General features: G+C 35.7%; 2 protein-coding genes across 5 annotated transcripts; both read left to right on the forward strand.

Annotated features, from left to right (window-relative positions):
- The first annotated feature begins 3,201 nt into the window (after positions 1–3,201).
- LOC117921988 (FCS-Like Zinc finger 17-like) lies at positions 3,202–4,147 on the forward strand. The gene is made up of 2 exons (XM_034839940.1): positions 3,202–3,606; positions 3,757–4,147. Exons 1-2 carry the CDS (start codon positions 3,329–3,331, stop codon positions 3,965–3,967), a joined length of 489 nt encoding a protein of 162 aa, XP_034695831.1. The 5' UTR covers positions 3,202–3,328; the 3' UTR covers positions 3,968–4,147.
- A 548-nt stretch (positions 4,148–4,695) lies between these two features.
- On the forward strand, positions 4,696–14,624 carry LOC117921987 (AT-rich interactive domain-containing protein 4-like). Of its 4 annotated transcripts, none has more exons than XM_034839937.1 (18): positions 4,696–5,678; positions 5,815–6,234; positions 6,393–6,581; positions 6,700–6,753; positions 6,934–7,040; positions 8,041–8,317; positions 8,443–8,499; positions 8,908–8,939; positions 9,289–9,424; positions 9,502–9,675; positions 10,119–10,757; positions 11,640–11,777; positions 11,920–12,018; positions 13,069–13,169; positions 13,267–13,357; positions 13,559–13,986; positions 14,089–14,183; positions 14,320–14,624. In XM_034839937.1, the coding sequence occupies exons 2-16, from the start codon at positions 6,085–6,087 to the stop codon at positions 13,655–13,657; spliced, it is 2,343 nt and encodes a 780-aa protein (XP_034695828.1). In that variant the 5' UTR covers positions 4,696–5,678; positions 5,815–6,084; the 3' UTR covers positions 13,658–13,986; positions 14,089–14,183; positions 14,320–14,624. The 4 variants fall into 4 exon arrangements, with proteins under 4 accessions (XP_034695828.1, XP_034695829.1, XP_034695827.1 ...); XM_034839938.1 differs by having other exon boundaries at positions 13,559–13,980; XM_034839936.1 differs by having other exon boundaries at positions 13,559–14,183; positions 14,320–14,578.
- Positions 14,625–15,513: the final 889 nt, after the last annotated feature.

The raw sequence follows: 15,513 nt of genomic DNA on the forward strand, positions 1-15,513 counted from the left end.
TCTTGTCAATCAAATATAATCTTAGCTTCCTAATTAGAATATAACTATATAATAAAAAATGTACATGGAAATTTTTTTTTACTCGTTCCTAGTGTAATTAGAATTTTAAGATTTAAGAGATTTAAAATTGTAATAATTTCAATAATAGTCTATATAAGTTTAGATGAAACCAGATGAATTGACGTGTGCTTTATTTGTTTTTTGTCTTCGTTTTCTTATTTTATTCTCTTTATTATAATTTTTTATTTTAATTTTGTCACAAGTTTAATTTTATTATATTATAATTTATTGCAGTAATTTGTATTCAAATGATAAAAATTTTATTCAGCCTTTATGTGATGAGGTTACTACCAGCTAAAAATGTTGACATATTCTATTACTTTTGACAAAATTGAAGATATTTTTGCCTCGGTAGGATATTTTATACAGTTAATGATCACATTTTGACGATTATTCTTTTTGTCTCACTGGCCCTTTCTCATTATAAGAATAATTTTGATATTTTTTTCTCATTTTTTCCCTTTCTTGCTGGCAGATTCTTCACGATGAACTCTTTACTTTCTTTCACAGCTAGGTGGTTTGGTTTTGCTAAACTTCAAAGTTGTATAAATATTATATCAATTTCGAGTTATTTATTCTTACAATTTTAAAATATGTTTATTTAGCTTATTAGAATATATATTTAATTATTTGAAAGGTTTTGCACATCACCATGGTAGGGCGTCGTAGCCTCAAAATATGATCCTTTCTAACTAATGGTTGACAATGGAAGAACCAATTATTCTACAATTTGATCATATTCTTGTTCGTTCTCAATGTTTTATAATTGTCACCTTTGTTATCTTTAGATCATGCTTGCCAAGGATCACCAAGATTAAACAAACTTTGGCTAGAAGATAAAATAATGATAGGGGCCACAAATGTAGGCTAATGGAATAGGTGGGGGTGGGGTGGGGTGTTTTTGCTTGGAATCATCATCTTCAAGATGCCTCACTTTGAAGATGGATCATCTTTCACAAGGAGCTGTCATGATTTATACACATAAATTGCATATGGTGATGTATTATGGGAATCAAGTTGCTCCTCTCACCACCTATGACATAGGTCTACATTTATGCTTGACTAAACTTTCTAAATTTCACTAATTAATCAAATTGGAATATGTGGTTGCAACTTGGTCCGTTAATATCATGCGAATCCTTAGCCATCTCACTTTATTTATATGCAGCTACATTCGACCTCGTGTTTTTTTCATTTATAGTAAACTAGTTTATAACAAATGAATTCCTTTTTTTTTTTTTTAAGCTTTCAACACGTACCCATTGACAAATTGTATAGTTTTTTAAATATATAGTTTGAAAATAAAATGGTTTTTGAAAAATAATTAATGGAGAAAACTATTTTTGATATTTAAGTTTTCAAGCATGATATTATTTATGGAAGGCAAAAAAAAAAAAAAAAACTGTTTTTAAAAATAGACATGTTTTTAGTGATGACTATTGCAATGGCAACCATGCAAATGCGGGAGCATATATGTGGCCATCTTTCATTTTGGTGGGTATGTCATTGTCTTTGGAAAATGGAGATTCTATTTAAAGATTAAGGGAACAATACACTAGTGCCCCATCTTTCTATTCACGCAAAGCATCTTTCCAAACACACCCTTTTAGCTGTGGAGAAATTGAGAAGTGCACACCCATCATCATCATCATCATCTAAAGATTACCCCATTCAGAATCTATACTAATAAAATTGACTATGTATTTTGGTAGTCATATTCCTTTCTAGTTTAGAGAGACAATGAAAATATCAAAACTAATTTGTACATAAATACTATGAGTCATTTTGAATTTTTTTACTTTCATGGGTTTTAGGGTTTTAGGGAGATTTTTTGAAAACGTTTATGAAAAACGGTATTTTTGAAAATTGATTTATGATGTTCTGTAAAATAAACGTCTATTTGAAAATCCAAACTATTATTAACATATTTTCTATGTTTCTTATTTTATTTTCAGTATTTTGTTTTTAATTATTTTTCATGTATAATTGTTTTTTAAAGCAATTTTTAGAAAATAAGTAAAAATAATTAAAATAAAATTTTTAAAAATTGATTTTTGTTTTTTTATATTGTAAAACATATGTATATTTATATTATTTATTTTGAAGAACATAAAATCATTTTTAAAAGACAATTGCTAAACATGACATTTATTTTTCCCATTTGAGTGAGACTTGTAATATAACTTTTATTAAACACCTTATACACACAAAAGTATACAAGAGGCATAAAAATGTCAACCCCTTCAAGAAAATATTAGACCTATAACCTTTCACGAATGATGCATCACAAAGATATATCTCTTCTTTATTAAAAATAGGTTATTGGTAACATTCAATAATAAAGTTTAAAGCTCCTTATCCTAATTTATAGAACCAAATTATGATATATCAATTTCTTATCGGTTTCATAGAAATTACAAAGAATAAATAGATAAATTAATGTGAAAAACAATAATATTAAGACACAAAGGAATAAAAAAAAGTAAAGAAAGTATAAAAATGAAAGAAAGATACAAAAGGAGACATGATGATATAAGATATATAAAGTTTTAAGATGTAAGTTATACATGTCACTTCACCTTATTAATGATAACAAGATAGCTACTGATCTTTTCTTCTCGGGGTCAACCAGTGAGTTAATATGATGAGGCACTTGTAACAGACCTTCAATTCTTTCCTCAACACTCAAACTCCAAAAATGGATACAACCCAACCAGAGGAGGAGGGGCACTGGCCACGTTAAGCCATGATTAGCAAGACACATACTTAGGTCATAAGGGCATTCCCAGCATGAACACTTGGAGGGTTGCTCACTAGTCACATCTCATATTTTATTCAGTAGTTGCTTCCTGTTTCCACGTTTTCCTTGTTTCACTTCCACCCAAAGAGAGCCCACGGTTTTTGGTGGGGTGACCCATGTAAAAGGGCTAATCACCCCCACCCTTTCAACTGTAAATTTATAAAAATGGGAAAGTTGCAGCACGTTTGATTGAGCATCTGACCCGCCTGTGTTTTTTTCAACTTTTTCGCCTCGTCTCTCACCATTCCCATTTCTCATCATCACTCTCTGTGGGGTATGTATATATTAAATTGGAATTTCACCACGTGATAGTGATGCCACCTGCTTTTCTCTCCCTTTAAAATGGCATTATTGGTGTATGCGACTATGTGTACTCCAGGGTTTCTGTTTCCCTCCATATATTAATCCCTTTCCTCACTGCAAACCCTCATCTCCTTTCTCCATCTCCACCTCCACACAAGATCAACTATGAGCCCCTTGAATGTGGAAGAAGAGGGCCATGAGGGCAAGAGGAGACCCAACTTCCCAGGCCATGAAAGCTTCAAGAGAAGCTCAGTCGATCCTGTTGGGTTGAGAATCCTTACACAGTTCTCACATGGCGAATCCAACCTTGTCCTTAAATCTGCATGCAGGTTGAGGGTTCCAACCCCTCCTCCACCCAGTGGCGCCTCTCCTGAGAGTTGCTTTCTCAAATCATGTTATCTCTGCAACAAGGAGTTAACCCCTGATAAAGACATATACATGAGGTAATTATCAACTATTTATATCCCTATCTCAAATTCAGAATTTGAGGAAATGATTTTATTTGTTCTCCTTGGTGAGCTTCAAAGCTATGAAATCAAAGCTTTAGTCCTCCTTCTCATGGGTCTTTTGTACATGTCAAATTGATATTGCAGGGGTGATGAAGGCTTTTGCAGTGTAGAGTGCAGGAACAGACAGATAGTAATGGATGAAACGAAAGAAATAGAGACTTCAACCAAGAAAATTCTAGCATCTTCCCGGCATTGCCGCTCTGCTGGTGGGTGTGAGACCTGTGTGCTCCTAGAGGACCTTCGGCGGCGAAGGAAGCCAATCTCTCGCCATAAAAATCAAGCATTAGTCTCATAGTTAACACCCATTTTCCTGGGTTTCTTTTTTCAGACCAGGAAGATTGTATGGAAGGTAGACAAATAGGAAGTGGAAGAAATGAGTGAGGGTAGTTGAAATATCTTTGTAGCATTAATTGTATTACGTGTGATCACACAATGAAGATGAATTTGAAGCCACATTTTTTGGTTTCCCTATCCATTTCAAGATAGGTATTGCTTACAGGCCATAACAGGAGAATCCACACATCATTTTGAAATGGTTACACCTTTAATTAATATCATTTTGGAAAATATATTCAAAACTCTTCCAAAATTCATCAAATTGACCCTCTTGAAGTTTTCCTATGGACTCTCCTGGATTCACCGTCCGATCACAGTTCTTTCCTTTTCCGTATAACCATGCTTTGGGCTTTGAAACAGAAATTAATAAATTTAAGAAAACATGGAACTTCTCTACATTAAAACATAATACAAAATTACTAACACAAACGTTTGAATTATCATGTGGAAGTTGAATGAAAAAGACTAAACAAGGAATAACATGTGGTCCTCACAATCAAATTTCTGCAATTAAATGTTTTGGGTCGTTAGTGGAGAAGACGGTTTGGTACTTTTACCACTTTTTTTTTTTTTTTTAAATATCTGTACTTTTTCCCATGTTCAGAATGTGAAAATCATATCATGAATATCAATTTTAGAGGCAAAATTTAATCACTTTCAGAGAATAATCTATGAAGAAAACATATGGGGTTTAGCTTTTCCTTGTTATTTTACTTAATTGATGGAGAAATCTAGTACTGTATCATCATGTTAATCACAACCCATGATAGAAACCATTTTCCATTAAAAAAAAAAAAAAAAAAACCTCCTGAAAAATCCAAATCCTGGAATTCAGTTTCCTTGGGAAAAAAATGGAAGAGAGGGAGGGAGCAGTAAAGTATCGTCACTGAAAAGTGTTCAGAAATACAGAGAAACGAGAATGGAAGGAGGGGAACATGTAAAGGAAAAATGAAAGAAAAAAAAAAGAAAAAAAAGAGCGTTTTGTTTTTGTTTTGGGATTTTATGATGATTGATTTATCTTTTGGAGCACGACAACAATATAACGTTTTCTATATCCGAATCTTGTGGGCACCCATTCAAACTTCGTAAAAAGTCTTCTTGTTATGAATATTAGCTCTCATTATTGCTTCAATTTTATTAATATACTCATACATTTTCTCCCCCTATTTGGATTTATATATTGGGTTTGTTTTTCAAATATGTTTTTGTTGCTTTTATCAGATCGTCAAAAGGCTTTTAATTATAATCTCTACTTTTCTTTCTTTCGATGTATTGGTTTGTTTGACCTGAGGTTGGATATGTGGGTATGTATTTGTCACTGCACCAAAACTGACAACTTTATTTGACAATTGAGAATATAATTTTATTTTATTTTAATTTTTTTTTCTTTTGGGCGTAGTTGATTTTTGTGTTGATATCGTGGATAGCTTGAGATAAATAGAGAGATTCTTCTTATTCAGAGGGTTTTTTTTTTTTCTTTTAAAATTTTTTTTTTGGGTTTTGTGATTTTTAATGCCTTAGGGTTTCCTTTTGTTACTTTACTCCTATTTCGAGTGTCTCCTGTTTGTGATTTAGAAGCTACACGCCAAGTTTTCCACATACGGGTCGTCGGATTTTCTTGGTTTTCTCATCTGGGTTGCTGGAATTTCTCTATTTCCTCACAAGGGTTGGTAAGTTTTCATGGCTTTGTCTTCTGGGTCTTCAATTTTTCATGTTTACTTTTCTGGTTCTTGATTTCCCCGTGTTTGTTGATCTGGGTAGGGTGATTTTTCCTGATTTCGGCTGTTTTTGAGTTTGATTTTCCAGGATGTTCTCATCCCTTCTGATTCCTGTCCGAAAGTGGGGTTTTTTGGACTCTGGATTTGCAGTTGGGGCTTTCATGGAATTGATTGAGTTCTAGGGCAAGTTTTGAGGATTGGTTTAATTTCTTCGGGAGATTAGTTTCTTTCCTTTCAACGTTTGGTAGTATGGGGCTTTTGCCCGGTTTTTAAATCAGTGGATGTGGAATCAGGTTATTGGGTTCTAACTCTTCTGGGAGGATCCTTTCTGATTTCCGGGTACACACCATAAGTAAAGATGTTGCATACTCAAGGAATTTCAAATCACACTTGTGGTCTCCTTGCAGTCACATGTGGGAAAACTTCTGAATGTAAACAGGAGCATGAAACTTCGAATGATCGACCAAGATACCCTTTTCCTGACTTTGTTTCTTTGGGGCGATTGGAGGTGCAAAATCTGTCTTCATTCTCTTGTGCAGTTTAAATGGAAAATGTATCACACATATTGTATTTCCCTGGATGTCTCATTGTTCTGCTAGTTTTAATCTAATTGTTTCTATGATGATCCCTAAGGCTATTGACCACCCTCTCAATCTCTATGTACAGGTTCAAACGCTGACCAGTCCGAGTCCTGATGAGTTTCGTAGAGTTTTTGAATCAGTTCAGCCAAATTTTGTGTACTTTCAAGGAGAACAGCTTCAGAATGATGAAGTTGGGTCTCTAGTATGGGGAGGTGTTGAGTTGTCCAGTGCAGAAGATATATGTGGGCTCTTTGGTTCCAAATTGCCAACCACTGTATGTGATATATCTCTTCTTAACTTGTTAAGTGCAATGTGGGTGTGTGGTTTTTGTTTATGATGCATCACAACTAGTTTTCTCATTCAGTCTGGTTTACTTTCAAATGTTTGTGCAGGTTTATATTGAGATCCCAAATGGAGAAAAATTGGCAGAGGCACTTCACTCTAAGGTAATTATGATCTCAATGGTTTATACGCATGTCTTTCAGGTGGTTGTCATAAATGATTTGGATGGTTGTTTGAATTGGATTTTGGTTTTGGGATTTGAGTGCTTAAAGCTTGCATTATCGTTTTTAAATATCTTCCCTTCATGGAAAAAAAGGTCGAATCAAGATATTTCATCATTGCAGGGAATCCCATATGTGATATATTGGAAGAATGCATTTTCTTGTTATGCAGCTTGCCATTTTCGTAATGCATTATTTTCAGTGGTACAGAGGTATGTTGTCATTTACTTGTAAGTATACTCTTAGCAAACTGACTCCTCACCCTGTCATGGTGTAGTATTCAATTCCTTTTTATCACTAGAATGTATCATATGAAAGAATTGCAATGATCAGATTGTTTTATGTGTATTGCAAAAAGTAGGGCACAACCCAAGTACATGAGGAGTATATAGAGAGCACCACAACAAAAATGATTAGCCAAACTTGCCCCTATGCTTGTCTATGAAATCTGAATAAGTGACATTATTGAACCCATCTACTTATGAAACCAAGCAAATAAAGATTGAATAAATGAAAATGTCAAATGCCATGCTGGAATTCATTAATTGGGTGTTAAGATACATGAATAATATTGCTGGGTCATTGACTGTATAACCTCTTGATGAACAAACATGTCAAAATGCATATACAGGGGCAAGGTTGAATTATCCATTCTTGAGCTACACTATAGTCGTAGAAAATAAATAAAAATGAAAATACAAATGTTGTGTAGCTGACCTAATATGATAATGCGCAATACCTATTAATATGCTGGAACACCAGAATTTGTGGTTTGGCAGTGCACCTACATCCACAAAAGAGAAGGAATCAGATCTACTACCAAATAATGATGTAGGATACAAAAGCCCTCAACCTCTCTATTCTCAAACCAGGAATCCCAAGACTTCAATACAACCACAATCACATTGTGGGATTATATTTCTATCCAACCTGAATAACTAGATTATCCAATGGGCCTATCATCCCTCCTGACTTCTGAAAGTCCTATTGGACTCAAAATATAAGATATCTATCAGGACAAGTAAAGTTATACAAAAAATAATTCTCAGTTTGAATCTTGGTAAACCAACCTTTTCATATTCATTAAGTGGCCTGTTTTCAACCTGTTTGCTAAATGGGGAATGAGGGCATCTGTCGGCTACTTTTACTTCTTTGTCTTTTTATTGAGAAGACAAAGAGAAGTATTTTAAAAAATTCGTAGTCATGTGTTTTCTCTTTTATTAATTGCAGCTCATCTACTCATACATGGGATGCTTTCCAACTTGCATATGCATCCTTTAGACTTTACTGTGTTCGCAATAACCATGTCCTTCCAGCCAACAGCCACAAAGTTAGTGGTAAGTTGGGTCCACGCCTTCTTGGGGACCCTGCAACAATTGATGTTCCTCCTCCTGAGGTAGATGCTGGGGAAGATGAAGAAGGCTCTCTGGGCACTCTTCCTGCTATAAAGATATATGATGATGATGTGGGCATTAGGTTTCTTGTTTGTGGAGAGCCATGCATGTTGGTACGTTGGAAAGAATATCTATTTTCTTGTGTTTGTGCACCTGCAACTCATGTATGTATCTGTTAATTTGTCTCATAAATTATGGCTTATAGACTGATTTTATTTTTTATTTTTTATTTTTTCAGGATTCATGCTTATTCGAATCTTTAGAAGATGGTCTCAATGCCCTCTTGAGCATTGAAGTGAGTATGATGAAAAACTTGATTGCATTTATATCTTAAATTTAATCAACCTTGTCTTTGATTTGTTATACACCCCCATATATAGTGGAGGATGAACCCATGCCTTCCCCTCCAGTGGAACGATATTTTTCATACAGATGGTTGTCTTTGATGAAAAAAGCAAGGGCAACTGTGGATGAATGTCCTTGTATTCTTTCGTTTCTCTATTTTTTCTTTCTTCCATTCTCTCCTGCAAGGAGCAATTTCAAAGTACGAGATATTTGGTTTTTGTTTTTGCTTTTGTTTTTCTTTTGCCTTTCTTTCCCCTTAAACCATGGTATGTGCTGCTTACCCATGTGGAGTTATCCTTAGCATGGGTTTCTGTAAGAGGTTTCTTATTTTTTCTTTCATTTTCTTTGTCTGTCTCAGATACGCGGGAGCAAACTTCATAACAGAGTTAGGTATATTACAACTTGGAACCTAATAGTTTACATAAGAAGTATTTATATAATTTTCAAAATCAATTAGATTTTTATTATCCTTTGCATAGCATTTCTTATCAACTTGAGATTAGCACCATATCTTAATTGGGGAGGAGAGAATACATAAGCTTTTTCTCATAAGGAACCTATGTGTATATATATTAGTGTTTTACCATGTGTACTTTATTACTTTTGGTTTTTTGATGTTCTAGTAATCTATCATTTAAGTATTAATATTTTAAAGTCATTCTACTTTACAGATCTTCTAACTAGTGTATGTAGGCTTGAACTAACTTGAGTTTGTTAATGCCATTGTAATGTGGTTCAGTGCCCCTCCACCACCTCTTCAGGCAGGGACGTTTTCTCGTGGTGTTGTGACCATGCGATGTGATTTATCAACCTGTAGTTCAGCTCATATCTCGCTTCTGGTCTCAGGTAGTGCACAAACTTGCTTTGATGATCAGGTAATAAAGAATTACTTCTGTCTTGGGTTGTGGTATTGTTCTTGGTGGATAGTCATTGATAACCTTTTCATTTTTAGCTCTTGGAGAATAATATAAAGAAGGAAGTCACTGAACAGAGTCAACTAGTTCATGCACTGCCATACTCTGAGGGAAACAAGCCACCTTTGTCTGAACCTCGGAGGTCTGCTTCAATTGCTTGTGGGGCAGCAGTATTTGAAGTTTGTGCCAAAGTTCCTGCTTGGGCTTCACAGGTTTGTTTATGTCTAATCCTGTCTACCCCTTTTTGGATTCTCTAAATTATGTTGTTTGGATTCTCTGTTTTCTAGAATATTTTTACAAGTTTACTTGTGATGGTTGCACTTCATTTGGAATATGAACATGTTCCTCCTGTGTACCATATGTCAATTGTATTGTACTTTACTTTTTTGGATGTTTAATTGGCGGTCCAAATCTGGATGGATTTGGATTTAAAGCTGCAAGAATGTTGTTAATCAAGAAGTGCTTTAAACAAAAATCAGTATGGTGTAAAGGCTTGGAAAAAGATCCAGAACGTTGGATGGTCTGATGACTGTAGTTAATTGATATTTCTTTTCCTCCATGTTAGTAACCTTCCCTTCCAATGTGTAATGGATCATAACGTACCGTTATTCCCTGTACTTAATTTGAGTTTTGATTAGGTGGTTTGCATTTTCAGGTTCTGAGGCAGCTCGCTCCAGATGTTTCCTATCGTAGTTTAGTTGCACTTGGCATTGCTAGCATTCAAGGATTGGCTGTTGCTTCTTTTGAGAAAGATGATGCCGATCGCCTTCTTTTCTTCTGTACAAGGCAGGGTAAATATATCCATCCTAACAATTTTACTCCCAGCAGGCTTCCAAGCTGGTTGAAACCACCTCCTCCTAGTAGAAAGAGAGTTGAACCATCCCAGGACACAAGTCCTGGTCATCATAATGGTCTCGTGTTTGCAAATCAAGCTACTTCTAGAAGGATAGACAAAGAAGACAAAAAAACTGGATTAGTGAATGGTGTGACCATGCCTCTACTACCTGCTCGGCAGAGACTGAAAGTTGCTGCAATGAGGCCTATTCCTCATATTCGTCACCATAAAATGTTGCCCTTTTCTGGAATTTCTGAGGCAGATGGGCATGATGGAGGCCAAGTTAAGGCTAACTTGTCAGTGCCCCCCCCTACGAAGCATAGTATTGTAGGATCAACTTCTGCAATGCATCGAAAATCATTTTCAAGCTCATATCAAGCAAAGCAGATAATTTCCTTGAATCCCCTGCCTTTGAAGAAACATGGTTGTGGCAGAAGCCCTATACGGGTTTGCTCTGAGGTAAGTTTTGTCATACTCAAACCTATGAAGGTCTTGAACAATGCTTTCCATTACCGGGGATAAGTTTTGGTGTCAAATCTTGTTTTCTCAGAAATTTGACATGTCTGTTCTTGTGCATTAACTTAACAAAAAACATTATACTCAACGATTTTCCACTACCAAATTGCATAAATTTGGGTGTGAGATCTGGTTATTCTCAGAAATTTGAGACATCTGTTTTTGCATGTTATGAAGAAAATATAAACTCTTCTATTCTTCCACACTGCAATATTTTGGTGTTGTAAATTTTGTTAGAGATCTGTCTTTGAGACTCGATAGGGACAACAAAAAAGGGTTACCTATCAAAGAAAAGGAAATTTGTGGGAGATGTGCCTTCCATTGGCAAACTTATCCATTCTTCAAAAAAATTGGTTCATCTCTTACTTTTAACAAGGACATTAGAACTAAAAATTCCCAAACCTTACACACTCAAACATGGAAATCTTATACTTGGATATAAGATATTCATTCTCTAGTTAGGATCCCTGTGAACCAAAAGCATCCCAAATCTCTACATACACAGTGTAGCCTCTAGAGACATTATCTCACTTGTCCCCTCTTGATCTAAAATATACATTCAGTTGTTCCTAAGATATTGCCTTATCTAACAAGGAAGCACTAATAAATGAAATACTCCATGCAATATTTTCTGCCAAAAGAAATTCTTTTCAATTCACTGTTAAACCAAATTATGAATTTGAGATACTTTCTAATATAATATAATGCACTTTTGAACACTTCAAATCATTTGATCATATAGACCATTGGCAGTTGGCCTTAGAACACCTGACTCCTACATCCCATCTGATACTCAATTTCAGTTCATTGTTTGATGTTCTGCAGGAGGAGTTTCTAAAGGATGTGATGCAGTTTTTAAACCTTCGTGGACACACTCGTCTCATTCCTCAAGGAGGACTTGCCGAGTTCCCTGATGCTATTCTCAATGCAAAGCGTCTTGACCTCTATAACTTGTATAGGGAGGTGAGGTTTTTGACAACTCTTTGGCTAGTAGCTGCTAATTGTTTGCTTGAGGAACTTCAAATGGGCAATTGTTTTATACTGTTCTTTTTGCATATCAAATTGTAAGGGAATTTTGTTATTGAAAGGATGGATTCTTTCGTAGGTGGTTTCAAGAGGTGGCTTTCATGTTGGCAATGGCATCAACTGGAAAGGACAGGTGTTCTCCAAGATGCGCAATCACACGGTCACTAACCGAATGACTGTATGCCCTAACCTCTTACTTATGCTGCTCTCTCTTTTTGAATTTTGAGATATTTCCTACAGTCATATTCTTTAAAAATGAGTTTAGGTAAAGTCAATCAAATCCCCTTTTGTGCCAAAAAATTTCCAAAGTTCAGGGGGGGCACTTGCCCCCTCGGACATTTTTGTGGCTCCATCTCTGGGTAGGGTTTCAAGTTATGAGGGGACTCCAGATACTCAGGTATGGTTGGTGTTTCAAGTTTCTGGGATGCTAAACAACCTGAGCCTGATGATGTTTATTAATGATTTTATCTATTTTTGTAGTTTAGTCCAATACAATTGTTCCAATAGAAATTTTCATTTCTTTTGATAAAAGCTTTTGATATATGAATGTCAAAACAGCAACCCCATACGTCAAGTAGTACCATGAATTTGGCATTTGCTTCTCCAAGACTAACTGTACCTTAAACTTAGGTAAATTTAACTACATAAGCCTATGTGGTTTAGGTTGTCCTGAGTATGAGCAAAAATGTGTCAGTACTTCACTTGATTGGGAGAAAAAACGGCTACAGGAACTAATGGAAGTGAGAAAAATTCAAAGATGGCAAGTTAAAGATTTTGAGTTGCACTTTGGAGAGTTTAAAAAAGAACTGGAAGTACTATGGTGGAGCAGTTCTGGGAATTGGGTTGGTTGCACCAGTCCTCACTCTTCAAATAGTTTAGAGGTTTGGAGTCTATGCTTCATTAATGAATAGATTGAAACCTACACCTTACTGTAATTTTATTTTTCAGGGCTGCAGGCCCTGGTTACATGCTTGCCAATATGGAAACTTGGATTTCATTTTGTATTATGTAAAGATCGCATGTTCAATAGTACTTTTAGGGTATTCAACTCTGAATCTATTCATGAAGTTGGTAAAACGGTATTTCTGTCTATGGTATTGCTGAAATGTGTGGACTTGGAGGATTCAATGGTAAATTTCATATGTTAATGCTTGGATTCTTGGAGCTCTAACCGTTATTTATAAGGAATCAGGAATTTAGCATGTTTTCATTTGGTTATTTGAACCAGGGTGTCGGGAATACACTGAAGAGACATTATGAAACTTACCTTTTAGAATATGAATTAGCACATGACGATGTAGATGGAGAGTGCTGCTTGTTGTGTCACAGGTTCATACCTTTTTTCATCTCATTATTTCTATTCAAACTATATTCTGTGTGTCAAATTAATGTTTTACTGACAATGGAATGTGCTATCTGTTACCAGTAGTGCAGCAGGGGATTGGGTGAACTGTGGCATTTGTGGTGAGTGGGCCCACTTTGGCTGTGATAGAAGGCAGGGCCTTGGTGCCTTCAAGGTATGAGATTATAGCTCCACTAGGGCCTCTTGGTTGTGAAAGTAATACGAAGTCCATAGCTTTTGGATTTGATAAAATTTGATTATCCCACGACATGCATGGCCAATATAGCAGTTTGGATGCATCTTAATTTTGTCTTATTTCTTTCTCATATTTAATTTTTATGACAAATGTAACCTTTTTTCCTTTTTGAAATTGCAGGATTATGCAAAAACAGATGGGCTAGAATACATTTGTCCACAATGCAGCGTTACAAATTTTAAGAAGAAAGCGAATAAAGCCCCAAATGGTTTCTCCTGAGGTTTAGCAGTATCATGACTAGTGTGATCTATATCTCTGTTAGATTTAATTTTCTCACATTTTACACATGAGAAAATTTGTTAATCCGTTCAGCCACTCCGGTTGGCATGTATTATTAAGTTACCATCATTTTGCATTAGAGTTGGTTCACAAAATGGGGAAGCAAGAGATCAGTAACACAAACAATGTGGAGAAATGAAGTTCCCAGGCTTTTTTCTTTTCATTTTTCCTTTTTTATTTTCTTGGGGTAGAGGTGAGGGTTCGAGAGGAGAGGTCAGTTTTCAAGGGAGCGGGGAGAGGAGGAATGGAATGCCCTTATCAAGGTCCTTGTAAGACATTTCTCCAAATAGACATTTATAGCTGATGTAGTTTAATGAAAGTTAATTATTGGAAAATATTTTACTTGTTTTGTCATATGTATTCATCTGTAGTTCAAAAACTCATCTGCAAGAAGCATTCACCTGAATCATCCACCAAGGCAATTTCATACTGTGATGCAACCATCTATGTTCAGTGGTGTAGAGTGGTAAGCTTATCTCTCAATTGTAATTATCAGTACAAGAATCTATTGTTTGATTGGATATTTGTGTATTCCATCTCAGGAAGCCCTTGATAAAAGCTGTCTGAATGTGGATTAATTTTGGGATTTTCCATCTTTTCAGATATCTTGTGGTCCTCTTCTTCTCTGTATCACCCCTGTATCCTCCACCTTTAACTCATGGAAAATGACAAGCATCCTCCTTCATTGCATGTACTGTGTTGTTGGCAGCATTATAACTCTGTACTTGGGTTTCCCTTGCTGTTTTCTCATCCATTGCTTTGTCCAGAAATTTACGCAGTATATAATTCTCTGCTGTCACTCAACTTTTGGTGTTTTTGTACTAATAGCTAGAAGCAATTTATTCTAGTTGTCATTGATTATTCTTTTTCTACATTGTAAATCCACACATCAAACTTGCATTGGTTATCAAATTATTCTGTGTTACTAAACTTCATCGCTTGACTACCCAACAAACTGAAACCAGAGAGTGATTAAAGGAGGCAATTGCAGTCATGGGTCTCGTTTAGATACATTGCTTTCCATTGAAAGCCAGGAAACAACAAAGGTGGACCGCTGGGTGGGTGGGTGGGTGGGGGCTTTGTTACTATATCATTTCATTACTCTTCCCATACAATCCAAATGGTTTCCTGGAAAGACAGGTGCTTTCTTTGGCATGTCACCTCTTCATTGCTTTTTAAAGACTAGGATTTGTCAAAAGTTTACTAAAGATAGACCATAATAATTGAGTAAAGTAAAGGATCATCAAGAAGATGGTAGATGGTAAAGAACCTTCTTTTCTCATGAACCCTTAAACCACTTTTCCTTTTTGTTCTATAATAAAGTGTATAAAGCCTTAAGCAACATTCCCTTTAAAAAGCCAGCTTAAGGGATTGGCACATGAGAAAGGTGTACTGTTTTCTCAAATCTGAAAGGTTTTGCTTTCATTTAAAACCAAACCCATTACCCCATGCCCGCCCCCCTCCTCTCTCTCTCTCTCTCTCTCTACTTGTAATTATGAGACTACTCCCAATAATTGCATGTGAACTGTACTGACCCCACCTCTCTTCCTTCCCCCTCTGCAACCCATTTTTAATCTTCTTTAGCTGTGCCATGGGCCTTTGTCCATGCCTTTACTCTGTCCTCCTCTCTTTGATTTTTTTTTTATTTTTTATTTCCATCTTGTTTTACCCTTTTACCAGGAGGATAGTGACACACTGACACTTAAATGCCCATTAGTACTGTAGTCTTTCTCAATGGTAAAAGTCAGAGGGAGGGCTCTAAGACCCCAGTCTGTCCATTTTAAATTCAAAGTCAT

Source organism: Vitis riparia, chromosome 9 (genome assembly GCF_004353265.1).
Source record: "Vitis riparia cultivar Riparia Gloire de Montpellier isolate 1030 chromosome 9, EGFV_Vit.rip_1.0, whole genome shotgun sequence".
In the NCBI taxonomy this organism is placed as follows: Eukaryota; Viridiplantae; Streptophyta; class Magnoliopsida; order Vitales; family Vitaceae; genus Vitis; species Vitis riparia.